This window comes from Dipodomys spectabilis, unplaced genomic scaffold (assembly GCF_019054845.1).
Source record: "Dipodomys spectabilis isolate Male_0828 unplaced genomic scaffold, ASM1905484v1 ptg000034l, whole genome shotgun sequence".
Lineage (NCBI taxonomy): Eukaryota > Metazoa > Chordata > Mammalia > Rodentia > Heteromyidae > Dipodomys > Dipodomys spectabilis.
Genome location: NW_024870711.1, coordinates 9,326,858 through 9,353,411, shown reverse-complemented (window position 1 = coordinate 9,353,411; position 26,554 = coordinate 9,326,858). Strand labels below are relative to the sequence as shown.

At 59.0% G+C, this 26,554-nt stretch overlaps 2 protein-coding genes across 4 annotated transcripts in view; one reads left to right on the top strand and one right to left on the bottom strand.

Annotated features, from left to right (window-relative positions):
* Positions 1-17,877, top strand: part of Smarcd3 (SWI/SNF related, matrix associated, actin dependent regulator of chromatin, subfamily d, member 3) — a 33,282-nt gene extending 15,405 nt beyond the window's left edge. The window contains exons 1-13 of one of the 3 annotated variants that reach the window (XM_042677177.1): positions 8,773-9,055; positions 11,509-11,720; positions 13,419-13,461; positions 14,164-14,286; positions 14,397-14,519; positions 14,765-14,860; positions 15,011-15,112; positions 15,272-15,433; positions 16,546-16,643; positions 16,784-16,919; positions 17,180-17,302; positions 17,424-17,525; positions 17,714-17,877. In XM_042677177.1, the coding sequence (XP_042533111.1) occupies positions 8,978-9,055; positions 11,509-11,720; positions 13,419-13,461; positions 14,164-14,286; positions 14,397-14,519; positions 14,765-14,860; positions 15,011-15,112; positions 15,272-15,433; positions 16,546-16,643; positions 16,784-16,919; positions 17,180-17,302; positions 17,424-17,525; positions 17,714-17,767 (1,452 nt within the window). In that variant the 5' untranslated portion in view covers positions 8,773-8,977 and the 3' untranslated portion in view covers positions 17,768-17,877. Of the gene's footprint in view, positions 1-8,772; positions 9,056-11,508; positions 11,721-13,418; positions 13,462-14,163; positions 14,287-14,396; positions 14,556-14,764; positions 14,861-15,010; positions 15,113-15,271; positions 15,434-16,545; positions 16,644-16,783; positions 16,920-17,179; positions 17,303-17,423; positions 17,526-17,713 lie in introns of those variants that run through there. The other 2 variants (XM_042677176.1, XM_042677178.1) reach the window with 2 other exon arrangements.
* Positions 17,878-18,063: 186 nt separating this feature from the next.
* On the bottom strand, positions 18,064-23,476 carry Chpf2 (chondroitin polymerizing factor 2). Its single transcript, XM_042677175.1, has 4 exons — positions 22,401-23,476; positions 21,415-21,979; positions 20,668-20,850; positions 18,064-19,498 (listed from the first exon to the last, which is right to left on the bottom strand). Exons 1-4 carry the CDS (start codon positions 22,679-22,681, stop codon positions 18,191-18,193), a joined length of 2,337 nt encoding a protein of 778 aa, XP_042533109.1. The 5' UTR covers positions 22,682-23,476; the 3' UTR covers positions 18,064-18,190.
* Positions 23,477-26,554: the final 3,078 nt, after the last annotated feature.

Sequence of the window (26,554 nt, the reverse complement as noted above, 5' to 3'; positions counted from 1 at the left end):
TGATAAACCTCAGGGACAGTGCCCAGGATCTGAGTTCAAGCCCCATGACTGACAAAAAAAATTTTTTTTTAAGTAATACAACAGCCAGGTGCTGGTGGCTCACGCTTGTAAGCCTAGCTACTCAGAGGCTGATCTGAGGATCGCAGTTCAAAGCCAGCCCAGGCAGGACAGTCTGTGAGACTCTTATCTCCAATAAACCACTAGAAAACCAGAAGTGGTGCTGCGGCTCAAGTGGTAGAGCGCTTGCCTTGAGCTGAAGAGCGCAGGGACAGCACCCAGGCCCAGAGTTCAAGCCCTACGACCGGCCAAAATATATGTGTGTGTGTGTGTGTGTGTGTGTGTGTGTGTGTGTGTGTGTGTGTACGTGTACAACAAATCCTTTTATTTGTGTTTTTTGTTTTTAAACCAACTTTGTGATTTTTTTTTTTTTTTTTTGGCAGTACTAGGCTTTGGACTCAGGGCCTGGTACTTGCTAGGCTAGCATCCTACCACTTGAGTTGTATCTTCAGTCCTTATTGCTTTAGTTATTTTTTGAATAGAGTCTCTTGTTTTTTTCAGGGCTGTCCTTGGACTTTGATCCTCCTACCTGTGGTCTCTCACAGAGATGACTATAGGCATGAGGCTCCACACCTGGCCTGTTCTTTGAGATAGAGTTGCTCTGGTTCCCCCCAGCCCCTTGGTTGGCCTCAAACCTTCACCCTCCTCATCTCTGCTTCTGAAGTAGCTGGGATTACAGGTGTGAGCTACCATGCCTGTCCCCACCAGTTTGTGAACTTTGTTAATGGGTAATAACTAGATATTACAGACTTGTGCACAATTAGAGATGAAGCGGTGTAGACCACAGAATTAAATGGAGCAGCCTTTGGGAAAGGTCTATCTTCAGTATTTTGCTTAACTCTCACTATGTATACCCCAAAGCACGCGTGCAACTTGAAATCGTGCATCAGTTCAGAGTATCGCCCTCTGGCTGCCATTGGCTGGTAGCAAGTCACAGCAGCTGTGGCTGATTAGGAGGGGAAGATGTGGCAGTGTCAGGCCGCGGAGAGGTGACAGGTGGTTGCATCCTGGTCCAAAGCTATCAGGACTTGGCTTGGGGTTGGGTGTGAGCATGCGTGGAGGATCGAATGCCAGGATGATCCCACGGCTGTGCACTGAGCAAGCGAAAGGGAGGAAAGAGGCAGGACTGAGTGTGGGCGATCTGTTCAAGACCCGAGCAGGATGATGGGTCACAATGGGATGTACAACTGGGTCTAAGTACTGCGAGGAAGGCCTGGACGGAGGGGGACCTTGTCAGCATGCAACTGGTCCTCAAGACCCTGAGACTGGCCGGGCGCTGGTGGCTCACGCCTGTAATCCTAGCTACTCAGGAGGCTGAGATCTGAGGATCGCGGTTCAAAGCCAGCCCCGGCAGGAGAGACCATGAGACTCCTATCTCCAATAAACCACCAGAAAACCGGAAGTGGCGCTGTAGCTCAAGTGGTAGAGCGCTTGCCTTGAGCTGAAGAGCTGAGGGACAGCGCCCAGGCCCAGAGTTCAAGCCCCACGACCGACCAAAAAAAAAAAAAAAAAGACCCTGAGACTGGATGGAGCTGAGGTGTTCCGGGTGGGAGCCCCACGAGGCACCCAGACACCGGGAGGAAGATGAAGAGCTGGACGGCCGGGATGCCTGAGGAAGGGCGGCTCCGCAGGCAGCAGGAAAGCCAGTTCTAGAGGACAGCACAGTCGACAGGGTCAGCAAGACGAGGCCTGGGATGGAGGGGCATTCGGCAGTGTGAGGTGCCAGCGTCCCTGCCTGGGCCATTCTTAATGGGGTGTGTGCCTGATGTGATTGCCGCGTGAGGGAGAGGTGCAGACAGCAGTACAGATGTTGAGGAGCTTGGTGTCCAGCCCAGGCAGGAAAGTCCATAAAACTTATCTCCAATTAACCACCAGAGAGACAGCAGTGGAGCGGTGGCTCAAATGGTAGAGCACCTGCCTTGAGTGGAGAAATCTCAGGGATAGTGCTCAGGCCCTGACTTCAAGCCCTAGGACTGGCACAAAAAGAAAGGAAGAGGAAGTGGCGCTGTAGCTCAAGTGGTAGAGTGCTCACCTTGAGCTGAAGAGCTGAGGAACAGCGCCCAGGCCCAGAGTTTAGGCCCCACGACCGGACCCAAGAAAAAAAAAAAAAAGAAAGCTGGGTACAAGGGGCTGAAGTCGGGGTGCTGTAGCTCCTACAGTGGTCTGGAAGATGACTTTGGAAAGCCGGACGCCGGTTGCTCACGCCTGTCATCCTAGCTACTCAGGAGGCTGAGATCTGAGGATCAGGATTCAAAGCCAGCCCGGCACAAAAGTCCGTGAGACTCTCATCTCCTATAAACCACCAGAAAACTGGAAGTAGCGCTGTGGCTCAAGTGGTAGAGGGCTCGCCTTGAGCTGAAGAGCTGAGGGACAGTGCCCAGGCCACAGATTGTAGGAAGGTAATTGGTTTAAGCAGGGGCCACAGCCCTCCAGAACAAAGACCTATTAGGGGTGATAAGCAAAGCCTGGAAGCAGCAGGGAGGAGCAAAGATCTCTACCCCACCCTGAGCCAGGGTCGGGGCCTGGCAGTGGCAGGGAGGCCATGAGGTCGGGGTAAGGAGTGCTCCCAGGAATGGAGTGATAGACACTTACCCAACAACAGCTGTAAGGATTAGCGGGAGACAAGAGCAGGAAAAGTGGGGTACATAGGGCTTCCTGGGGCTTAGGGGGGCAGAGAGTATGAGGATAAAGTGTGTCATTAGCTCAAGCCTGGTGTCCTGAAGGTAGAGCCATCGTGGGGGAGAGGAGGTGAGGCAGGTGGCAGAGGTCAGGGCACAGAGAGCTGAGGGCCTGCGTCAGGTCCGTGAGCCACCCATCCAGGCCTCCTCCTGACAGGGCCAAGGCAGTTGAGGGGCTCACATACACTGAGTCCTCCTACGCTTTTGGTTTGTAGGATTGCTTAGTTTGGGCAGTACTGGGATTTGAACACAAGGTCTTGTACTTGCTAGGCAGGCACTCTACCATATGAGCCATGTCTTCAAACCATGCTTGCATTTGTTATTTCAAGGTAGGGTCTTGCTTTATGCTCAAGCCCAAGCTGACCTGGGCTGTGATCCCTGTGTTGCTGGGGATGACAGGTGTGTGCCGCCATGCCCAGCCTTTGCTTCGGAGCTAAGAGTCACAAGCTTCTCCCCTTGCCCTGGGCTGACCTCCAACTTTAGTCCCTCAACCTCTGCTTCCCACATAACTGGGATTATAGTTTTTTGGGGGTAGGATTGTTTGTTTTTGGAAAATGAGACTCTGAGTTTGCAAACACTTTACCATTTGAGCCACACACTCCAGGCTTTTTTTCTTTTGGTTTATTTCTTTCAGAAAAAGGTCTTGCATTTTTGTCCAGACCAACCTCAGATTGCAGTCCTCTTACCTCTGCCTCCTGAGCAGCTTAGGACCATCAGTGTGTTTGCTCATGTGCACTTGTTTTTTGGATAGGGCCAACTTGTCCCTGGGCTGGCCTGGAACCTCCATCTTTTTCTGAGTGTTTTATTTGTATACCCACTGTCCATGGCCCTTAGGTCTGACTTCTCCAAAATGCAGATGCAGTATTTCCTGTCTGTGCAATTCTCTCTCAGGTGACAAACTAAATCTGAGCATGTTTTGCCTGGTCAAAGCAGCAGTTTATTCCTGCCTTAAAGTCTCCAGAAGTTTTCCCAAGGGAGAGGCAGGGCATTAGGCCATCAGGAAAACTTTCCTGACACTAGTCAGGTGAGCGCCACAAGACAATGGAGAACTGGAGGTCACAAGATGAGACACCCCCCCTCCTCAGCTAGAAAAAGGACCAGCTGGGTGCCACGGGCCAGCAGGTATGGGCCGCTGGAAGAGGTGCAGTGACCTGCTAAGGGCTTGGGAGGATAGGAGATCTTGGCCCCGGTCCGGGCTAGGGGTGCGGGCCCGCCCTCTACACCTTCCCATCATCCTTGGAGGTGGAAAGGCCAGCAGTGCCCTCAGTGCACAGATGAAGACAGGCATTTCTCCAGGAAGTCACAGGCCCAGGGCCTCAGAGATGGGCCTGAGAAGCTGTGGCTCCAGCAGCCAGCATGTTGCTCCCCGAACCTGCATCCTCAGCCTCGCAGTGTCCCACACAGAGGACTCAGCCAGTATCTGCAGACTGGAGAAAGGACAGGAAGAGTGGGATGGGGGCTGCGTGGCCCCTAGAAGCTCTGGCATCTGGGACTGGTCAGGAACCCAGCAGGAGCAGGACCTCAGCAGGGGACAGAGGGCTCTGGGCAGATGGTAGCATCTTGGCCCAAGAGGTGAGGCAGCCAGTGATGACCCCTGAACTCCCAGAGAGGAGGAGAAGGCTGTGGCTGCCTGGAGCTGGGGCCTGGGCAGGTCACACACATCGGGGCCATGGGCTCCAGCCAGACCTGCCAGGTGTTGATCTACAGAGATGACAAGCAACCCAGTCTGTCCTGGCCCAAAGGCTTCGCTACTCATAGGGTCCTGCAGGCCAAAGGCAGAGCTGTGCTGCTGGGGGACAGGGGATATAACACCCCTTAGGGTTCCATAGAATAACTACCCCCCCCCCCCCAGACAGACAGACAGACACACCAGCCTATCCACGCAGAAATGAGAGCCAGGCCTAGGGAGCTCCTTTTATTTGTACAGTGCCATAAGCTGTTGTAAAAGCTACTGGGCATGAACTGCGATAAGGGACCACCCCATTCATGGTGCCGCAGGGTGAAAACTGGCTGTGAATTCAAAATGTGCTTTGCCTCTGGGCCAGAGGGACGCTCCATGCCCCAGAGGCCCAGCCCTGCACGCAACCAGCAACGAGCAACCAGCGCTTTCAGTGTTTGCCATTCATTGTGTGTGTGCTGGGGGGGAGGGGTGTCAAGGAGCATCCTATTAGTCCCCCCGCAAAGCCACGCAGGCAGAGAGAGCACAGGGCTGTTCACATTCAGCTAACCTTTATCATGCACCTGCCCACCCTGCAGGACCCTGGGGACCCCACGGTAAGGTCTTTCCCTCCTGGCAGGGGGCCCACGGCAGGTGTGGCACAGAAAACGAGTGTGAGAGGAGGGAGGGGGCCTCCAGGGCGTCCACAGCCGCCCAGGCCCACACGGCACGAGTGGCCACAGCTACTTGCTGTGTCTCATGTCTCTCTGCTGTCTCTCCCTCTCCCTCTCCCCCCCACCCCTTGTCTGCGTGGATCCTGTCTTTCTGGAATCCCTATATTTCAGAGTAGGAAGGGCTCTGGAATTCCCTGGTCAAACTCCCTCCCTTGACTCCTGAAGAAGCCGAAGCAGAGATAACAGAGACTCACCCAAGGTCACGAAGCTATTCCTGTGCCCTTATTTCTCTGTGGGTTTTTTTCCTTTCTTTTTCTATCACCTTTGATGTGTGCACATGTGTGTGGGCACCTGCGAATGGTGTGTACCCAAAACTAACACAGAAAGGCAAAATCACGGAGAGAGCGAGCTTCCTTCCCGGTAGCCAATGGTGGCCCGGCACAGAAACCTGGCGCACACAGGGCAGGTGGAGAGAGACCATGCCGGGCACCCCGCCTGATCTTCCAAATGTCCTGTCTTGGGAGGGGGGTGCGGGGACCCTCCTCCCATCGCTGAGGATCCCTCCTGGCTCCTTGGTCTAGCCAGAGCCCCCCCTGGCTTGGCTTAGGCCAGACAGGGTCCCCGGGCATGCGCAGGGGGTCAGTAACCAAAAAAAAGGGGGGTCGGTGAGGGCGGAGATGGGCAGATCGCAGAAGTGGGGGATCGTCACCCCGAGAGTTCCGAGGGGCTTCTCTCCACACACGTGGGGTGTTTCATTCCGACGAGCAACGCTGCATTGCTGGGGGTGGGAGCAGGAAGGGGGTGGGGGTCTCTCCGTCCTTTCTCCCTCCAAGTTCCTTTGTTCCTTCTCTCCCTCCCTGCTCTCCCCTGCCGGCCTCCCCTCTCTCCTTCTAGCCTTCCACCCCCTCCCCTCCTCGCCTCCCCTCCTCTGCCCTCCCATCGGTGTCCCCAAGTGGGACCCGCACGGAGGGCGGGAGGGCGGGGCTCGGGCCGGGCCTGGCGGCCGTCTTCCCGCAGGGAAGGAGTTAAGTCTCTTCCCCGCACCCCTCCTCCCTTCCCGCCTCCCGGGCCGCCGCCGCCGCCGCCGCCGCCGCCGCCGCCGCCGCCGCGCAGTCCTGCAGCTGGGCCCCGGGCTGACCTTCACCGGGAGGGAGGCGGCGCGCATGCCCGGGCCGGGGGCCGCGCGGGCGGGGGCGGGGGAGGGGCGGCCCGCCCCGCCCCTGCGGCCCCGCTCGCCCCGGCGCGGTGGGGGGGTGCCGCGGCCGAGCCGTCCCGCAGGCCGCGGCGCCCGCGCGCTCCCCGCGCGGGGAGCGGCGCTTTGCCATTTGGTGCCGGCCGCGCGGCTCCGGGAGAAGGAGAGATGGGGGGACGGCAGGGGGGACTCCGGCTTCGGGCGGCCGCCGCCGCCGCCCAGCCACGCTCGCGGTCGGCCCGAATGCAGCCCGAGTCCGGCGTCCCGGCTCTCCCCGGGCCTCCGGGCCACCCCCGCGGGGCGACGTGGGCGACGTGGCAGTGGCGCGGGAGCTGAGCCGCTGGGGATCCTGCCCTTTGTGGGGAGGGCGCCCCGGCCAGGACTCCCCCGCCCCGCCCTGCCTCGCCTCCGGGTGGGCAGGCCCCGGGTGTCCGCACCCCCGGGCCGCCCCCGGGAAACGTGTCTGCGCGTGGGATGCGGGTGGCCCGTGAGCAGGCCCACGTGCTCCCGGTCCCGCCGGTGCCGGTCACCGGTGTGCCTGGCGATGACGCGGGCGGGGCGCGGCCCTCACCGGCGCGGCGCCCGCGTCCCCGCCGGGCAGCTGGGGGAGGGGCTTATCTGTGCATTTGAGTGACAGCTCACACGCGCCCTGCGTCTCCCCGTCCCCCCCACCCCGTCTTCCAGCTGCCCAAGCTATGGAGCCAACCACCCTCACCCCAAGAGGCGAGAACACGAAGCCTGACCCCATCCCCAGACCTCCAAGGCCTGTGGCTTCCCACAGCCCCGCCGGATGCACCCACGGGGTGGGGGGATCCACGGCAGACGGCGGCTCTGTCCCCCGGCCTGTTGCGCCCTGCAGGCATCCTTGGGTCCCCGTGCCCAGGCATGCCCAGAAAGCCGGCCGAGACCAGGCTCTGACCTCAGGGACCAAAACCTGCTTAGGACTGACACTAAACCTAGCCGAAGCACGGGCATTCGTCCAGCCCTGCTCGGCCGGAGTAGATGGTATTGGAGAGGAGAAAGACGTGGGCCCGGGAGGCACCTGGAGGACGTGGGGCCTGGTGGGGCTTTGAAGAGGAGTGTGGCGAGGAAGGCCGAGGGCGGGGAGGCCCAGCTGGAGAAGAGGGGCGGGAGCAGGGACGCGGTGAGCGAGACGGTCGCCTCGCCGGACAGGGCGGCAGTGCAGCATCCCGGACAGGTTGACAGACAGTGACAGCCAGGAACCCGACCCGGGCCCAAAGGAAAAGAAGCCACGGACAGAAAAGCCTCTCCGCAGGACAGGACGCGCTTCTACTCTGAAGACATTCCGAGGTCAGGGGTCAGGACCCCCAGGGCCAGGATGGGTCTTCAGGACCCAGCTTCCCGTCTGCGGCCCACCGCCCTCCCTCACCGGGATTCCGACGGCACAGCACCCCCCTCCCCCGAGGCCCGGGAGCTTGGCCCACTGCCGTCCGTCCACAAGCCCACCCTCTCCTCCTCTCGAAGGGGGCGTGGCCCCTGGTGGGCGGGGCTCCCTGGCTGGCTCCGCCCCTCCCCCCTCCCCTCAGGCCGCCCTGGCTGCGGCTCCCCACACGCACCCCTGCCCTCTGGGGGATCCCGAGGCTGCCCGTGCCTGGGGGTCCCCACTCCAAGGCCACTAAGCCCTGCTTCGCTCGCTCTTTCCAACTACTCACCCAAGCAACCCGCCCGGACTCTGTGCCATTTCCTCGCGGTCCTGTGGAGCCGAGCCCCGACACCCCCGTGTTCTATTCGGAAACACTTCCCCTCTTGCCCTCACTTTCTCACACAGAGACAAAGACTCCCAAGCCCAGAAATAGCCTCGCACGGAGCTAACGACGCAGGCCGAGCCCTGCCCCGCGCGCGCCAGGGGCGCCCGGCCCCGGCGTGTGTGTCCGAGCGCGCGCGCGCGCGCCCACCCCGCGCCGCGCCGCCAAGGGCGCGGACACAAGCGGCGTGGAAACCCGGGCTCCCGCCTCTGCGGGCGGGCGCGGGCAGCAGCGTCGCCCCACCCGGCACACCCACCGCGGCCGCCCCCTCCCCCCGCCCCGGGCTCCTTCCCACGAATGTTTCCCTACTTGGCCCGCCGGGTCTCCGGGGAGAGGGCCTCACAGGCGGCCGCAGCCACTTGGGGGAAGAAAGTTGGAACGGGCCGTTCCCCGCCGGGCCCCCGCCGGCGAATCCCTGGCCGGGAACTATTTGTGGCGAGAGCCGAGTGGCCGGCGAGCCCCCCGCCGCCTCCCCCGCCCCCCTCCGGCGTCCCCTCCCCGCGCGGCCGCCCCGGGGCCCTGGGGCGGCCTCCGCCGCCGGCGCCTCAGCCCGGCGCCCGGCCCGATCGGCGCGCCCGCCGCGCCTCCGCGCCGTTCGGACCGCGCGCGGGGGCCCGGGGCGGCGGGGGGCCCGGGCGGCGGCCGCGTCCCCGGCGAGTCCGCGGGCAGACCCCGGGCCGCCGGACTATTTCTGTCTTATCAGTGCAGGAATGCGGCAGCCGCGGCGGCGGCGGCGGCGGCGGCGGCGGGCGGGCGGCGGCGGCGGCGTGGGCCGTGGGCCGTCAGGGCAGCCCTGAAGGGGCCCCCTCCCCACTCCGCTCGAGTAGAAGTGTGAGAGAGCCCAGCAGGACTCAGAGGGGAGAGTTGGAGGAAAAAAAAGGCAGAAAAGGGAAAGAAAGAGGAAGAGAGAGGGAGAGGGAGAGAGAGGGAGAGGCGCCGCCGAGCCCACCCCGATGGCCGCGGACGAAGTTGCCGGAGGGGCGCGCAAAGCCACGAAAAGCAAACTTTTTGAGTTTCTGGTCCATGGGGTGGTGAGTGGGGGAAAGTTGGCGGGGGTGGGCGAGCGAGCTGGCGCGGGCTGAATGGAGGGAGGGCGGGAGGGGCGGGCGGAGGACGTCCGGCCCGGGACCGCGCGCCGGCGCCGGCATCCGAACACGTCGTCCAGCGGGCCGGCCGGGGATGGGCGCGCGGCGGCCGGGGAGGGAGGCGGCGGCCCGGGTGGGACGCGGGGGGGGGGCGGCCCTCCTCCCCAGTGCGTGTGCGTGTGTGTGCGCGTGTGCGTGTGCGTGTGGAGGGGGTCCTCTCCGTCTGTAACCGACACGTTGTCTTCCTTTCTCCTGCTGGTGGGCCTAGGTGTACCCCTGCCCCGGGGTGGGGGTGGGGGACCGGGCCAGGCGCCCCCATCCGGCTGTCCCCGGACCTCCCTCGGGACAGGGTCACCCAGTGTCACTCCGATGGGGGTCTCCGGAGCAAGGAGCAGGTGACCCCGGCGGCCCTGCGGGCGGGAAGCCCTCTCGCTGAGCGACGGCTGCCGCTGCTGTCAGGGTCAGGCGGAGAGGCCTGCTCTGGGGATGGGTCTTGGGGCCCAGGGCCACACGAGCCCCTCCCCCCTCCGGCAGGCTCGAGCCCCAGAAGTTGATGACCTTAACACCTCCAAGGTGCGAAGGAAGATCGGGAGCTGGGGCCGTGAGGCCTACAGATCCGAGGGCCAGCCCCGCGCTGTCCTGCCACAGGCAGGCTGCGAGAAAGCACGTGGGGTGCTGGGGGGGGGGGTGGAGGCCGGAGAGGATCCAGCAGGGGGCCCGGCTGGGAAGCAGGGGATCTGGGGACCGGGGGCAGTGGAGGGGGAGGCCTGTTTACTATGGCCAAATTTGGTTGTGACCCCAGGAAGGCACCCCTGTGAGGGGGCAGTCCTCTTCCAGGGGTGGTGCTGGTGGCTGGCCGAGCCCCGAGGGCGGCCAGTCAAGTCCACCCCAAAGCACTGGCCTTGGGGATGGAGAGAGGCGGGGGATAGATAGGAGGAAGGCAGCCTGTCCTCCAGACCCAGGGATCTCTGGGGACAAGGGTGGGGGTGGGGGACAGTGGGGTTAACAGTCTTCACCTTGATGTTTGGGGCAGCTACTGGAAAGAGGTCCACCCGTGGGGGGGGGGGGACTCTACACAGGAATTTCAACACAGCTAAACTAGAGGTTCCTTCTCAGGGGACTGTGAGCCCCACTTGGCCAGTATTTGGTCTATGGTAGTGGGGAATGGCCAGGCCTGGCCTGCCACTCTGGAGGCCTGAGTGACAGAGGCAGGCGGTCTGGGAGAGATGAGCAGAGACAGCTGCTGGCTAGGGGTAGAAGCGTTGGGATCAGACACCAAGCCTAGAGTCAGGCCCTGGCCTCTTCCTTGTGCCTAGGGGGTACAGGGGGGTGTCCCAATGATCATTCCTCCCTCTCTAGTCTCCTTCTGGCTTCCCCTGACCCAGTCTTCATCTCACCTCTCATCCATAGTCCTTGGGCGCCCCCCCCATCTCCCTTCTGGGGTCTTGATAAGTGGGGTCCCAAAGAACTCAGAGACATTTGTACTTTGGCAGGGAAGGTGGCTTGTTTGAATCAACCCTGACTACGCTCACGGGGTAGGGCAGGGAATAGAGGGGGTCTGTGGGATGGGCCATCTCCTGATCTAGACGGGAGGGAGGGAGAGATGGGTGCTTGTGGACTCCCCTAGTCCCCCCCACAGCCCAGCCGTCCCTCCCACTCGGAAAAACCTGGCAAAGTGTGACATCAGCCCAGCCTCCAGCCTTCTTTCCCCTTGGGAAGAAATTAAGAGTGGGGGACAAGTCAGTGGCACCTCCCCCCACCCAGCTGTGAAGACTTTAAGAGTCAGCCTAATGTCTGAGACCAAAGGGTCAAGATCAGGGGCCCAGAAAGAGGCAGGGGGTGAGAGGGCGCGCAGAGAGGAGGAGGGACGGGAAAGTAGGGGATGGGGCGAAGAGGCAGGGTGTTCATTCAAGTCAGGAGTTCGAGCCCTCACCTCCAGGCATGGGGGGGGCCGGGAGGGGGGGCCTCCGAAGAGGGCCGGGCCGCCCGAGAGGGGCCTCGGCGCCGATGACCTTGGCGGGTGGCTTTTCTCCTTGAGCCCCAGTGAGCCCATCTGACAAGTGGGGGCGAACGGACCTGCCCGGGCTGCCCTGCAGCCTCCTCGGAAAGGCGGCGAGGCACCCCGCGTATCCCCCTCCGCCGCTCCCGCGCGCGGCTCGGGTCTCGGCCGTGCCCTGGGCAATCGCCTGGCTTCAGTTAGCTTCCTGCCGCGGGAGAAACGCCGAGCCCCCCTCTGCCGAGCCCCTGCCCCTCCTCCCCGCCCCTCCCACCAATTGCTCAGCGGCGCTCGGGGTCACCCACCCGGGGTCGCCGGCCGCCCTCTACCCCCTCCCCGCGCGCCCCGGGACCCGCGGGTGCCGGTTTCTGCTTCACCCCTCGCCCCCCTCCTCCCCCCCCAGCGCCCCGGGATGCCGTCTGGAGCCCGGATGCCCCACCAGGGGGCGCCCATGGGCCCCCCGGGCTCCCCTTACATGGGCAGCCCCGCCGTGCGACCCGGCCTGGCCCCCGCGGGCATGGAGCCCGCCCGCAAGCGAGCAGCGCCCCCGCCCGGGCAGAGCCAGGCCCCGAGCCAGGGCCAGCCGGTGCCCACCGCCCCCGCGCGGAGCCGCAGGTGAGTGCGGGGCCCGGGCGCCGGGGGGCGGGAGGGGCAGGGGGCGGGGGGGGGGGCAGGACATGCAGGGCGATGGGGGGCGGGGGAACCAGGAAGCCTGGGTTCGGCGCCCCCGGGGGAAGGCGGGTTCGGGGCACTGGTCTGGTTCTTTTGTGTGCCCACCATAGAGACAGGCTGCGGCAGCCGGTGCCCCTGCCCTGCCCTGCCCTCGCCCCCGTCTTACCTGGTGCCCTCCACACCCGGTACCCTAAGTTCTGGGTGATGCTTCTCCAGTCTTGGGGGGTGGGGAGAGTGGCAATAGAGGGGTACGGCGATTTAGCTGTGTGTCCCCAAGTGTGGGTCTCCGGAGCCCCTCGGTGGGAAATCTCTGCCCTGTGGGACTTGCTCTGTGGGTGGGTGGGCTCTGCCTAGTTGTACTCAAGGGATTCCGAGGCACTTGAGAGGTGGAAGAGCGCCACAGTCCTCTCAACCAGGCCTGCCCCCGGGCTGCCAGGGCCAGCCCCTTTCTTGTGTGAGCGTTTGGAAGCATGCACACCACACACACACACACACACACACACACACACCTCCCCAAGTCCCTGCTGGCTCTAGCAAGATCAGTGGCCCTCTGGGCACCCGTGTTTAGTCAAACACACATGCTTCCTTTTGCACAACAGATGGATTCCTATACAAGGTGCAAAATCAATTTTACCTCATTATTAAATATCTCCTGCACATCAAGAAAATTTCACCATTTATGGGAATCCGGTGATAAATTCTTCTGCAACATGAGCTGTCTTTTAGTATAGCAAATAATTCCCTGGTTTACTGTGTGTAAGTGGGGAGTTTTGCACAGATCGTTTGTTTAAAACAAATCAGTCTTTCAATGATAGGTGGGTGCTTGCCCAACCTTAGAATGGGGTTCTTGAAGGAGAGTGGCTTCCCTCTTCACAGAATGGGTTTCTGGGCGGGGAGGGGTCGGGGGGAACACCACACGAGGGCAGTGCAGAGTTATCCTCCAGGTTGCCTTCCAGTCAACCAACCAAGGGTGTTGGGGGTACTTAAAGAAGTAGGAAGCAGCTAACCCAGTCAAGAAGTAACTGAATCCCAAGTGCTAAACGTACCCAGGGGTAACCAGTTTGGCCCCAGCCCCGAGCCACACCCACAAAGACCCATGCCCCCACGCTCACCCCTTGCCCTGTTGGCCCCTCAAGCGCAGGGTGGCAGGGGTGCAAATCCCTTTGCACCAGCCTCATGCCATCACTTCCTACCCAGAGCTGGGGGAAGCGACCCCCCCCATCTCTCTCTGTTCAGATCCTCCGCGATGAGTCCCTCCTACTTGTCAGAAAAGAGGCAGGTCCCCAGAACCTGAACCCCCCGACTCCCCAGTTTTTCTCCAACACTCCTGCAGCTCCCCTTTTTTTGCCAGCACCTCCCCCACCCCCAGTTCCTTGTAAGAGGGAATTTCTCTGGTTCTGAGAATGCTGTGGTGTGGAAGAGGGGCCAGGCCAGAGAGGGGGGCCGGTCACCCCTCCCCAAGAGAAAACGGAGCACCAGCCCCATGCCACTGTCAGGTCACAGCCCCTCAGGCAGGCAGACAAGGGGGCTGTGGGAACCCCAGCCAGACAGGCGGAGATGTTGGGATAATTTAGCAGGTGGCCTCGTTACTCCCAGATCTGTCACCATGGTAACCTGTTTTTTTCTTTAAAAAATGTACAGTGCCAAGAGGAGGAAGATGGCTGACAAAATCCTCCCTCAAAGGGTGAGTGCCTTCCACAGCAGCCCCTAGCCGTCCCCCCTCCCCGGCTGCCCGCCCTCCCCCGCCCCCTCAGGAGCAGCTCTGCCACAGCCACTTTCACTTTTTGTTTAAAAAGCTCATTAAGAAGTGAGGCTCCCCAGGCCAAATTGGGGTGGGGGGTGGGGAGGGCTAGCCTGGGGACCGAACAGGGCCTGAGTGGTGGTGGGGAGAAACCCTTGAGTGCCAGCAGTCCCCGCAATAAGACAAAAAGCATGGGACAAAGGGAGGACAGAGGCTGCCAGGTGAAGGGAACAGAAGGGAGGAGGTCCTGGCCATTGTAAACAAACACTACAGTTGAGAAGGGGTGGGGGTGTCAAGCAATGCTATCCCCCAACTATCTCAGAACCCCAGAGCCCCTTGGCACTTTGCAGGGGCTCAAGGGTGGCTGTAGTGAGGAGAGATGAGGTTAGGCCCCTGTCACTGCACCTGCTGGGCTGGCACAGCACCTAGCACCCTGGTGATGAGACACATAGATCTGCCTGGAGGGAGAAGCCATTTTTTTCCCACACAAGGAGGCTGGAGAATGGAATTCTGGAGAGAAGTACTATCTGCACCTGCAACATTTCATATCGTGAAGCCAGACAGTTCCCATCCACAGCCTTTTGTGTCCTGGGATCAGCAAATAAGTGCACATTCTGTATTGACTGAGCCTCGCTCCTCCTCCAGATTCGGGAGCTGGTCCCCGAGTCCCAAGCTTACATGGACCTCCTAGCATTTGAGAGGAAACTGGATCAAACCATCATGCGGAAGCGGGTGGACATCCAGGAGGCCCTGAAGAGGCCCATGAAGGTGCCTTAGTGTGGGGGAAGGAAGCGGGAGCCCAGGGCCCAGGAGGGACGAAGTGGCCCTTGGGTGGGGCACACAGCTCTGGTTCTCTACTCCATTCTTTATTTCTACAGCAAAAGCGGAAGCTGCGGCTTTATATCTCCAATACTTTTAACCCTGCGAAGCCTGATGCTGAAGACTCTGATGGCAGCATTGCCTCCTGGGAGCTGCGGGTGGAGGGGAAACTCCTGGATGATGTACGTCCTGGCCCAGGTCTCTCCAGGTGTCCTGGGGTGGGTATGGGCTGAGTCAAGAAGAGAACTAGATGTCTGCTCCTAGGCTTGGGGGAGCAGCCCTGCTTGGGGCGGGGGGCACAGGGGGCTGGGAACGGGGCTGGTGCGGAGGACTACCTTGCAGCATGCTGTCTGCCTGCTGCCAGCTCGACCCATTCTGCTCCTGTGGTCTCTGTGCGTCCCCCACAGTCCCTGTCCTCTTCCCACAGCCCAGCAAGCAGAAGCGGAAGTTCTCATCCTTCTTCAAGAGTCTGGTTATTGAGCTGGACAAGGACCTTTATGGCCCAGACAACCACCTCGTTGAGGTAAGACAGGTTGCTCCTGCTCTGGAATCACTCCCTCCCACAAACCCAAGGCTCCCAAGCAACTCCTAGAGTTTCTAGGACCACCCTAGAGCCCAGACTCAAGCTAATCCGGATGGGCCTGTGGATGAACCAGCAATTCCCCCTGGACAGTGGCACCGGACCCCTACCACCCAGGAGACGGACGGGTTCCAGGTGAAGAGGCCCGGCGACCTCAGTGTGCGCTGCACCCTGCTCCTCATGCTGGACTACCAGGTCTGTGCCTGCCCTTGCCACACCCCACACCCCCTCCTGTTCAGAGCATGCTTTTAACAAGCCCAGGGGTCAAGGCCTCAGTCCCACGCACTCCGCCTGGCTGAGTTCCCACCATTCTCCCCCTTGGTTCCAATTATCCTGGTCGCTTTTGCCCCCCAGCCTCCCCAGTTCAAACTGGACCCCCGCCTGGCCCGGCTGCTGGGGTTGCACACACAGAGCCGCTCGGCCATCGTCCAGGCCCTGTGGCAGTATGTGAAGACCAACAGGCTGCAGGACTCTCACGACAAGGAATACATCAATGGGGACAAGTATTTCCAGCAGGTAATGTCTCCTGAAGCCAGGGATCTGGGTAGCAGAGCAGCTGAGAAGGCATGTGGGCCTCCCTGCTGAGATCCTGGAGTATCACAACTCCTCTCAGCCACTGCCCTGGAGCAGAGAGGCCAGAATCTATCAGGCCGCCTCCATGGCTACTGCTGATCCATTTAGCCTCCCCAGACTGGAAAGTTCTGGAACCCTACCAGAAAGCCAACAGCCTTCTGGAATGTAATACCCTAGCACTTAAAGTGAAGATCCAGGGTTCCAGTCCTGGGTCTAGGCTTGAGGTGAGTTACCCTGATATTCTGCATTTAATTTCATCTTTGTAGAGATGAAAACTGAGCCATCTAGCTTACTGGGCAGCTACAAAAACCAAACTGCTGCACAGTGGCTTGACAAAATTCTACCAAAGTACAGAGTACTATTATCAATACTTTTAAAAATAAATACAAGAGGGCTGGGAAGGTGGCTCAGTGGTAGAGTGCTTACCTTGCATGCATGAGGCCCTGGGTTCAATTCCTTAGCACTACAAAAGCAGAAAAACCTGGAAGTGGCACTGTGGCTCAAATGGTAGAGCACTAGCCTTGAGCTGAAGAGCTGAGGGACAGCACCCAGGCCCAGAGTTCAGGCCCCATGCCCAGCCAAAAATATAATAAATACAAAAGATAAATATGAGTAGAAATGATGGCTGATATTTATTAAGCACTTACCAAGTAGCAGTATTGTTCCAGGCACTTTATGTGTATTGATTCCCACAATTCCCCTGATAACTCAGTCCCACAGGGGTTGTGAACACCGAGGCTTGAGGTGTTAGTGTCTCACTCGCTCAAGGTTGCACAGAATGTGATGGCAGCAGGACTAATACCCAAGCAAGGAGACCCCGGACCCTACACATATCACCCAGATAGCCATACAGCTGATCACCTCGGGCCTGGCCCACCCAAGGAGTCTGACTTTCACCTTCTGTGGCCCTTTCCAGAATGGAAGGATCTAGAAGCAGAGTTTCCACCTCTACACACACGCACACACACACACACACACACACACACACACACACACATACACATGTGCACACGCAAGCGTGCACGATCACACCCTTTTCAACTGTCCCACTTCAGATTTTTGATTGTCCCCGGCTGAAGTTTTCTGAGATCCCCCAGCGCCTCACAGCCCTGCTGTTGCCCCCTGACCCGATCGTCATCAACCACGTCATCAGGTGAGGTGGACCCAGCCTGCTTCTCAGGCCACGGATCACCCCTCCACACAACCTTCCCTCCCAGTTGCACCCACTCTAGTCTGGGGTCACAGGCTTCTGTGGGGGCATCCTGGACACCAAGGGCTTGACTTCCTTGGCAGTGTGGATCCGTCAGATCAGAAGAAGACGGCGTGCTATGACATCGATGTGGAGGTGGAGGAGCCACTGAAAGGACAGATGAGCAGCTTCCTCCTGTCCACAGCTAACCAGCAGGAGATCAGTGCTCTGGACAGTAAGGTGGGGCCCAAGCCCAGAGCTGGAGTGGGACATTAGCCCGTAGAGGAGAGCGCACACTTACACCACAAGCACAGGACTACGAGGACATAGGGACATGCAGGCCCTGCCAACCTCATTCCTTTTCACTTGGCCCAAGCCCTCCCTTGTCTCAGACAGGGGCTCCGAGGGGCTGCCCCTCACAGAACCATGCCCTCCTCCTTCCCTCCCCACCCTTGCCCACGGCACAGAGCCAGATTGAAATCATGTCTTTCTACCTGCAGATCCATGAGACGATTGAGTCCATAAACCAGCTCAAGATCCAGAGGGACTTCATGCTAAGCTTCTCCAGAGACCCCAAGGGCTATGTCCAAGACCTGCTCCGCTCCCAGAGCCGGGACCTCAAGGTGAAGAGGGAGACTTGGGAGCACTGGAGTGGAAGACAAGCACATGGGGAAAGAGCTTAAATGGCGGTCACCAGGGCAGGGGAGGCCCCGGGGACTCAGCTGAGCCCATGCTCCCTCCCAGGTGATGACAGATGTAGCGGGCAACCCTGAAGAGGAACGCCGGGCCGAGTTCTACCACCAGCCCTGGTCCCAGGAAGCAGTCAGCCGCTACTTTTACTGCAAGGTAGGGAAGGGCCCTGGCCCGTGGTGAAGCTTCCTCTTCCTCTCGGTGCTCCCTGTGGTGGCTCCTTGCCTACCCCCCACCTTGCCCTGCAGTAGCTCCCACTCTCAGGACAGGGGTGCCAGGGGTGGGCTCCCCCGGTCACTCACCAGGAGCATGTGACCCTGCTCCTGTTCACACTTCCTCTAAAGATCCAGCAGCGCAGGCAGGAGCTGGAGCAGTCGCTGGTGGTGCGCAACACCTAGGAGCCTGGATACCACTGTGGACCAGCCAGCCGCGCCCTGCTCCCCAGTGCTCGGGCCTCACGCCTCTGCTACCTTGGTGGGGTGGGGAGGACTGGATTAAAGGTCATTCATCTAACAGTAGCCTTGTGGTCATTGCACACTGAGAAGGGAAGGAAGGAAAGAGGGAGGGCAGGGAGGGTAAAGGCAGTGGGGTCCCTGTGGACAAACTCCCCACATCATACCCTCAGGCTCTCTCCTTACCCCAATTTCCCCTAGATCTAAAAACAGTTTGGCAGAAGATACTTTTTAATAATTTTCTTATTTAAAAAAATACAGTGGCAAGCCCTCCATCTGTCCATCACCTTGCCTTGCCCCTCCTAGGGCAAAGGCAGAGGAAACGGGGGGAGGGGGGCCGGGAGGGGGCCCCTGCACGCGGGGGTTGTTCTAGGTGCTGTTGGCCTGCTCTTGCTCAAAGAGAGCCATGGCCAGCTGCGCGCGGCCCCCCAGCCCCTCCAGGTTGCTGAGGCGGCAGCGGTGGTAGAGATCCTCGCTCAGTCGGGGGCTACAGTCCCGCAGGGAGAACTTCTGCACCAGCCCTGGCTCTACGGCTCGAAAGAGGTGGAGCCCTGAGAACCGGAGGAAAACATCCATCACCTCCAGCCCCTCCAGGGCTTCCTCCTCTTCCTGGCCTGCCAGTTCCCCAGCCAGCCTGGCGCGGGCCGCCAGGTAGTCAGCGTTGTAGAAGCAGCCCTCGGCAGACGCCTGCCGGTCAAATCTGCCACCAACAGGAGCCCCCCGGGAAGGGTCTGCACCAGGGGGAGATGGGGGGTCAGGGCCAGCCCCAGCAGGTCCCGGGGCTGATCTCTGTGGTGACAGGGCAGGGTTGAACTCCTGGAAATGAACTGGAAAGAAGGCCTGCCAGCCGGAGATGGCATTCATGCGGCAGCGGTTGAGGACTTCAGGCCCGGGCCTCGTCCACACGGTGGTGAGGAAGAACAGCGTGTCCACGGGGTGCTTCTTGGAGACCACGTCCATGAGCCGCACCTGGGAAGGGGCTTCGGCTCGCACGGCCAGCCAGGCTAACCTCGCACCAGGGTACCTTCGCTCTAATTCAGCCGCTGCAGCCTTCACCCCAAGAAAGGGGTCTGGGGCCCCACGACCACCTTCCTGGGGCCCATAGACGAGCAGTAAAGTGAGCAAGGCGTGCTCTCGGGGCTCCAGGACACTGGCTGCAAAAGCCTCAAGGAAAGCCAGGGCCGCAGTGGCTTCGGCCACGAGGAGCGGCAGAACCAGCTGCACCCGGGTGGCCTCAGTGACATAGGGCATAGGCAGGATTTCCACCCGGCTCAAGGGTCGCAGCAGGCTGACCCTGCGGGCCAGGGCCCGCCGGTGCCCACGCTGCGTCACGGCTTCCAACAGCAAGTCCAGGGTGTACTCCATTCCCCGCGCTGGGTCAAAGCGCCGGTAGCCGTTGAGCAGCCGCTGCTTCTGGAAGCGCAGGCGGGGCTGGTAACGCCGATTGAGCTGCTCCAGAGCAGTGTCCACCGCGTCACCCACGTCTGCCCTGCTGGCCCCCTGCAGTGGGCACTTTGGGGCCCCATCTGCACAGGAGAAGGTGTGCTGCTCTGTGAAGTAGTCCCAGCCCAGCACTTCAAAACGGGAGTGTGGTGTGAAAGGGGCTGGGAGCCCCACAGGCCAACTCAGCCCTGCCTCGCCCTCAGGGGTCAGCATCGTCAGGTTCCGGATCTGAGCCTACATTGGAGAGAAGGCACCTAAGGTCAGTGCCAGCTCTGGGATCCCGCCCACCTCCACCTGACCAGGCTCCAAGACTCCAATAGCAAGACCCTGGCCAGTGTCTGCACGTTACACTCCCTACCTCTAAACTGAAAGACAGCCCCCTTCTAAACTGTTGGGGGAGAGGGGCAGCTTTGCAGTCTGGATCACAGATTGACAATCTTTCCCTCCTATGACCAAAGGATTCACACTCATCTATAAGCCAACAGTGACCTTGGACCCCTCACAAGCTACCCTTTTCCCTCTACCATCAGAAGTTCTTAAACAGTTCTAGAAGCTTAGAAGACCTGAGTTTCTGTCGCCTCAGAACCACACTGTTGGTGTGAAGCTAAAATGGCCTATCTGAACATCTGCTAGTTACTGGTCCCCACGTTATAGTATTTAACGTAACAATTGTCCTGGGTTAGTGTAAATCCCTAGGAATCCAGAAACTCCTTTCATAGTATAGCAGAGTGGTGCAGCGGAAGCGTGCTGGCCCATAACCCAGAGGTCGCTGGATTGAAACCATCCTCTGCTAGTAGTTTTAGGGCTGGGAAGGTGGCTCAGTGGTAGAGCGCTTGCCTTGCATGCCTCAGGCCCTGGGTTCGATTCCACAGCACCACATAAGCAAAAAGAAAAAAGCCGGAAGTGGCGCTGTGGCACAAGTGGTAGAGCACTAGCCTTGAGCTGAAGAGTTGAGGGACAGTGCCCAGGCCCAGAGTTCAGGCCCCATGACCGGACCCCAAAAAAAAATTGTCCTGGACCCCAAAAACCTTCGTCTGTGTACTTGTGTGTGTGCCAGTAATGGGGGTTGAACTCGGCCTGAATGCTTTCCCTTAGCTTTTCAGTCAATACTGGTGGCTCTACTACTTAAGCCACAGCTCCACTTCTAGCCTTTTTGTGGTTAAGAACCTCACAGACTTTCCTGCCTGGGCTGGCTTCAAACCACAATCCTCAGATCTCAGCCTCCTGAATAGTTAGGATTTACAGTTGTGAGGTACTAGCTTCCTACAGCTGTTTTGAATTTGAGCACAGGCAGCGTCTTTCTACCCCAGCCCAAATCACTCAGCTGCCTGCTGTGAGTGTGAACACCTCAGGCTCCTCTAATCTCTGCAGTGATCCTTGGGCCCCCGGCTGACTCAGCTCACCTGCAGTTGTTCTATTTCGCTGTAAGCTCGCTCCAACTCCAGAGCACTGAAGCGCTTGTGCAGCCGGTACATGAGGGTGCCTTCAGAGACAGGGTGCACAGCAAAGGCATTTAGGAAAGCCGCACTCCCCTCCTTCTCAGGATCCCTATTCTTGGCCAGTTCAAAGGAGCGATACTGCTGCCCCTAGAGGGACGATCAAAACAATTAGCGCTGCACACAAAGGCCATCTGCCCCAACCCACCTGGACCACCTGCTCCCGCTGCTGATTTAGAATAGATGGAGGGGCTTTTGCCAGCAGCTCCTTTAACCCTGATTCTTACTTTCACTGTCCACATTTTGCTTATAAGAAAGCAAGCAGGCAAACTAAGACATCCTCTCACCCAGAGTCCACTGTTTCTCAAAGGGCTGAAAGCCTCTAGATGGAGGAATCCCTGCCCCTGGGGTCTTCGGCTCTTCTCTAGTATGGCAGAGTTGCTCTGAGCAGGCAAAAGGATGTCTGGGTTTTCTTCTCTGGGAACACTGTCCCTAACTGCTGTGCTGGGAGGAGCGGTTGTGGGAGGGAGAGATGAAAGGAGTGCTGGTGAGTTGGGGAACCTTTCTGTCTCCCATTTTTGATACCCCCAGCTAAGCAAGAGGATGCTAAGGGGAGATCAATGTCTGAGAAGGTCAAAAGGATGGCCTCTAGCAACCAGCTGGGAACACCTTCGCTCCTTGCTAGGGACAGGAACTAACGTGAAGGGCAATCACCTGGTGTTGTGAGACACAGCCAACACCCAGAGAGTCAATGAGGCAGCGGCCAAGCCACTCGTCAGGACGGGCACTGAGGATGTCTCCTCGGCAGCCATCCAGATGAGGCCGCAAGCGAAGCAGGAGACTCCGTGACAGCAGGTAGCCAAATCCCCCATGGCAATACCGAGCCTGCTCGCCTGCACCAATGAACTCCTCTGCCCGGCCCAAGTACAAGTCTTGGTTGATGCTGAGGTGGCCCACAAGGGCTGCCAAGCGGGGAGCCTGCACATAGGTATCATCTTGCATGATGAAAAACCAGTCGTAGTCAGCCCCAAAGTGTGTATGAAGGTGGCGCAGGGTCTCTGACATCAGCCAGGCAGGCCGCTCGTCCCCATGGGACACCACCTGCATCCCCACAGGAGCTCGGGCCCCCCGCTGACCCGTGAAGTAGAGCAGGCGAGGGAAGTGGTGGGCCACGGTGCGGTTAACAGCCACAGCCAGCGTGGCCAGCGTGGCCCGGGAAGTCAGGACAGCCACCAGTAACCGCTCACGAGAGCCCAGCTCTGTCTGGATGTAGCGAGTCCTGTGGAGACAGGGGGAGGGGAGTCAATTCGTCTTTACGGAGTGTGTGCCAGCCTGTCCAGCTCCTATGTCAGGAATGAAATAGTTGGGTTAAGCAGAGGGAATGAGACCTCCTTCCTCCAATATTAACTAACCACTGGAGTGAATTGCAGTGAAACCAGAATTGAGCAGGTGGATGGGTCTACCCCTGGTTTCAATGGATGCAAATCTTGCCCTATTCAGTGAACACACTAAATTAACACCATTGGGCAAGATTTTCTTAGACTTGAGAAAGGGAAGAAACTAGTAACAAACTAACATGGAAAATAATACCAAAAACATTGCTCCAAGAGACCTAACACTAAGTATCAATAGAAGGGCAGAGTCAAGGACTTACAGCAGCCCTAAGCTGAGATGCTGGCACCCAAGGAAGCCTCCCTCACCTGAGCACCTTCTTGTAGGGCTTGTTGGGATCCCTGTAGTAAGGGACAATCCGGGGTTTGAAGTCTTCATCACTTTGGTCCAGCCGACTTTTTGCGTCTGGATTCTGTGGGCCTCCTGGCTCCCCCACAGCATCTACACAGGGCTCTTCTCCCTCACCCTGGATCCAGGAAACTCGCAGGAGGCTCAGGCTGCACCCCAGAGACAGCCCGAGGATGAGGGGCAGTGCTGGTCGCAGCAGAGCCAACAGAGAGCTCAGTCGCATGGTGGTAGGTCCTGTCATGTGGGTGCCCCAAGGGGCACTGCCTCCAGAATCAATGTGTTTGGTGAGCCCCAGGCCAGCAGTGGGCGGGCATTTTAACCAGGGAACCTTGGGTCAACCAGATCAACCACAGATCCTCTTGCATTGGCATCCAGGCCCAGCATTTCCAGGAAGAGCAACGGTTATTGTCACCACTCCCTCTGCCTAGTCTGCAGATCGCTAAGGTGCTGGGTCCACGCTTCAGCCCAAATAGTAATACATATGCAAATGTCTTCGCTCACCACTGATTACAATTTGTCTTCCCACAGAAAGGAAAAGAAACAATTCAATAATGCCAAATATAACCCCCAAAAGACTACCCACACCTGCAGGCAGGCAGGCAGGCAGGCAGGCAGGCAGGGTTTAAGTCAGAGTCAGAAGCAACTGATCAGAGGCTACCCAAAACAAAAACATCCCACTCGATCCATCAAACCACTCTCCAACCATTGCCCGAAGGCATCCAGATCCACCCAGGCTGCAGAAGGGAGTTACTGCCCAGGCAGACACAGGGAAAAGGGGCCGGGGCCTCCTTCCTCCCTACTCCCGTGTGTCCAAGAAACCCACGCAAGCCATCAGCAGCCGCGCGGGCTGCAAACGAGCCTGCCCACCCAGATGAGGTGGGCAGACACGGTGACTCAGCACCGCCAGCCGCTCAGGGGAGCGCGTGGCTCACGCAGCCATTTTGCGGGGTTTTCCTCCCCGCGTTCCCGCCGGCGCGCGCGGCGTGGAATCTACGGCGCACGCGCTGTCCGCCCGCGAGCGACCCGCTGCCCGGCCTTCCCCGCGCCCCCGCGACCGCACTGCGACACCCCAGAGGCCAACGGGGCCGAGCGGCGGGGGAGGGCCGGGCGCGCGAGGCCGGCGGAAGGCCGCTGCCTCCCCACTGGACCGCGGCGGGCCAGGGCCTCCGCTCGGCCCCCGGCGACCCGCAGCCCAACTTCAGCCCTGGCCAAGACCCGAAGGCCGTTCGTCCCCGAGCAGAAATAAATGGCCTACGTCCCGCAGCGGCAGAGTAGGGGGCGGCTGTCCGGCTGGTCTGTTCGGCGGGCCGGGCCGGGCCGCGGGGAGACGGGCAGGGACCCCGCTCTCACGCGCGCCGGGGCCCGAGGCCGCGGACGACGAGGGACGCCCCACTCCCGCGGAAGGAGAGGCCTTGGCGGCGGGGCCGGGGACGGCAGGGGCCGGACGGAGGCTCTGGCCCGGGCCCGGAGGACTGGGAGAGAACGGACCCCGGCGTCCGCGGAGCCGGCGCCGCCGCAGCCGCAGCCGCTGCCACCTCACGACCCGGCCCCCGGCTTCCTCTTCCGCTACCTGTCAGTCGGCCGTCTCTATGGTGACCGCATCCGGCCGCTCGCTCCAGCCGCACCCCGCTCTCTATGGTCACCCGGCTCACTCCCAGCTCCCGCCCCTAGTAACGGCCCGCCCCGCCCCCTAGTAACGAGCCTATTTCTCCAGACTGGGAGGGAGGGAGAACCCCGACTGGACCAGAGGCTCATTTTCAGTGAACGTGTTTCTCGCATCCCCATCATCCAGAGCAGTTGCTTAAGAAATGTTTTCCTTGGGCTGGGAAGGTGGCCCAGTGGCAGAGTGCTTCCCTTGCATGCATGAGGCCCTCGGTTCGATTCCTCAGCATCACATAAGCAGAAAAAGCCGGAAGTGGAGCACTCGCCTTGAGCTGAAGAGCTGAGGGACAGCGCCCAGGCCCAGAGGTCAGGCCCCACAACTAGCAAAAAAAAAAAAAAAGTGTTTTCCTTTGGCTGGGAATACGGTTTAGTGCTTGCCTAGCATGCATGAAGCTTGGGGTTTGATTCCTCAGTACCACATAAACCAAAAAAAGCCAGAAGTAGCACTGTGGCTAAGTGGTCGAGTGCTAGTCATGAGAAAACGTTGCTCAGGGACAGCGCCCAGACTTTGAGTTCAAGCCCCAAGACTGGCTGAAAATAAAACAAAATCCTCCAGCTTCACTTTTCCCAGTGCCAGGATTACAGGTCATACCACCTTCCAGACTTGTGCTTAGTCAGTGCATGTTTACTGCCTGGCTTCCTCATTCTGCCTGCTTAAAGGAAGGGCCAGGCCCAACTTGCCCACCACTTGTTTACCCCATACTGGACGCTGGGATTTAATAGGAAAACATTTCTTGGTTCCGGTCATGGGGCCTGAACTCTGGGCCTGGGCGCTGTCCCTCAGCTCTTCAGCTCAAGGCTAGCACTCTACCACTTGAGCCACAGTGCCACTCCGGCTTTTTTTTTCTTTTTGCTTATGTGGTGCTGAGGAATCAAACCCAGGGCCTCAGGCATGCAAGGCAAGCGCTCTACCACTGAGCCACCTTCCCAGCTCTTAATAGGAAAACATTTCTTAAGCAACTGTCTGGTAATAGGGACACAAGTTCTCCCTCCCTCCTCTGAATCTGGAGAAACCAGCTCGTTACTAGGGGCACTTACCACAGTGCCTAGGCCCTGAGTTCAAGCCTCAAGACAAGAAAGAAAGGAAGGAGAAAACTACTAGAATGAAGAGACAGCCTACAGAAATGGGAGAGAATCTCTGACAGCTATTCATCTGACAGGGGACTAGTATCTAGATATATAAAGAATTTAAAAAGGTAAGCACCAAAAAAAAAAAATCAGTTAATAGTGGGTAAATGAACTACACAGATAGTGTTGAAAAGCAAAAATGGCTAATAAACACATAAAAAATGTTCATCTTCAGCCACCAGAGAAATACACTAAGATTCCAGATCACTCCAGTCAGAATAGCTATCCCCAAGAAACCAGGAAACAACTGATAAGGGCTGGGAGGAGAAACTTTTTTTTTTTAATTTGCTGGTCCTAGGGCTTGAACTCAGTACCTGGGCAATGTCCCTGAGCCACTTTGTGCTGATAACTAGTGCTCTACCACTTGAGTCACAGTGCCACAGCCAGCTTCTTCTGAATAGTTTATTGGAGATAAGAGTCTCACAGACTTTCCTGCCCAATCTGGCTTCAAACCACAATCCTCAAATCTCAGCCTCCTGAGTAGCAAAGTGTAAGTAAGCCACTAGCAGCTGGGCCACTAGCACCAGGCAGGAGCAACTTTTTGTGTGTGCCAGTCCTAGAGCTTGAACTCAAGGTTTAGGTGCTGTCCCTGAGCTTTTTTGTTCAAGGCTGGGGCTCTACCACTTAAGCCACAGCTCAGTTTTCAGCTCTTTGGTGGTAAATTGGAGATAAGAATCTCACTGACTTTCCTGCCTAGGCTAGCTTTGAACCATAATCCTCAGATCTCAGCCTCCTGAAAAGCTAGGATTACAAGCATGAATCACATAACCAACATTCAGGAGAAACTTTTTTCTGTGTGTGTGTGTGTGTCCACTGTGGAGCTTGAACTCAGGGCCTGGGCACTGCCCCTAAGCTTCTTTTGCTCAAGGCTATCACTCTACCACTTTGAGCCACAGCTCCACTACCAGTTGTTGTTTTAGGGTGGTTAATTGAAGATAAGAATCTCAAGGACTTTTCTGCCCAGGCTGGCTTTGGACTGTGATCCTCAGATTTCAGCCTCCTGATTACAGGCATGAGCCACCAGTGCCCAGTTTATCAGGAGACTTTTATACACGCTTGGTAGGAATGTAAACCAGTGCAGCCTATGGAAATCAGTGTGGATGGCCCTAAAAGTAGAACTACTGTCGGGAGCCCTAAAGGGAGTCTCTCTGCATGATAAGCTTGACTATCTCGCTGGAACATCTGGAGGCTGTTTACAGAATCTGGTCTTTTCATCCTGCCCCAAACAAAGAACAGGTAGCTGCTATCGACCACCTTTTCACACTGCCCAAAGCAAACATCCTGCAGCTGCTACGGCCAATGAAAAAGCTTCCTTATTCTAAGC

Bases quoted from the DNA above. Each gene is read 5' to 3' on its own strand.
- Chpf2 (XM_042677175.1), bottom strand. From the start codon at position 22,681: ATGACAGGACCTACCACCATGCGACTGAGCTCTCTGTTGGCTCTGCTG. The intron at 20,851-21,414 runs GTGATTGCCCTT...TCGTCCCTCTAG, and splicing joins GCTGTGTCTCACAACACCAG to GGGCAGCAGTATCGCTCCTT. The intron at 19,499-20,667 runs GTGAGCTGAGTC...TCTCCAATGTAG, and splicing joins GCGAAATAGAACAACTGCAG to GCTCAGATCCGGAACCTGAC.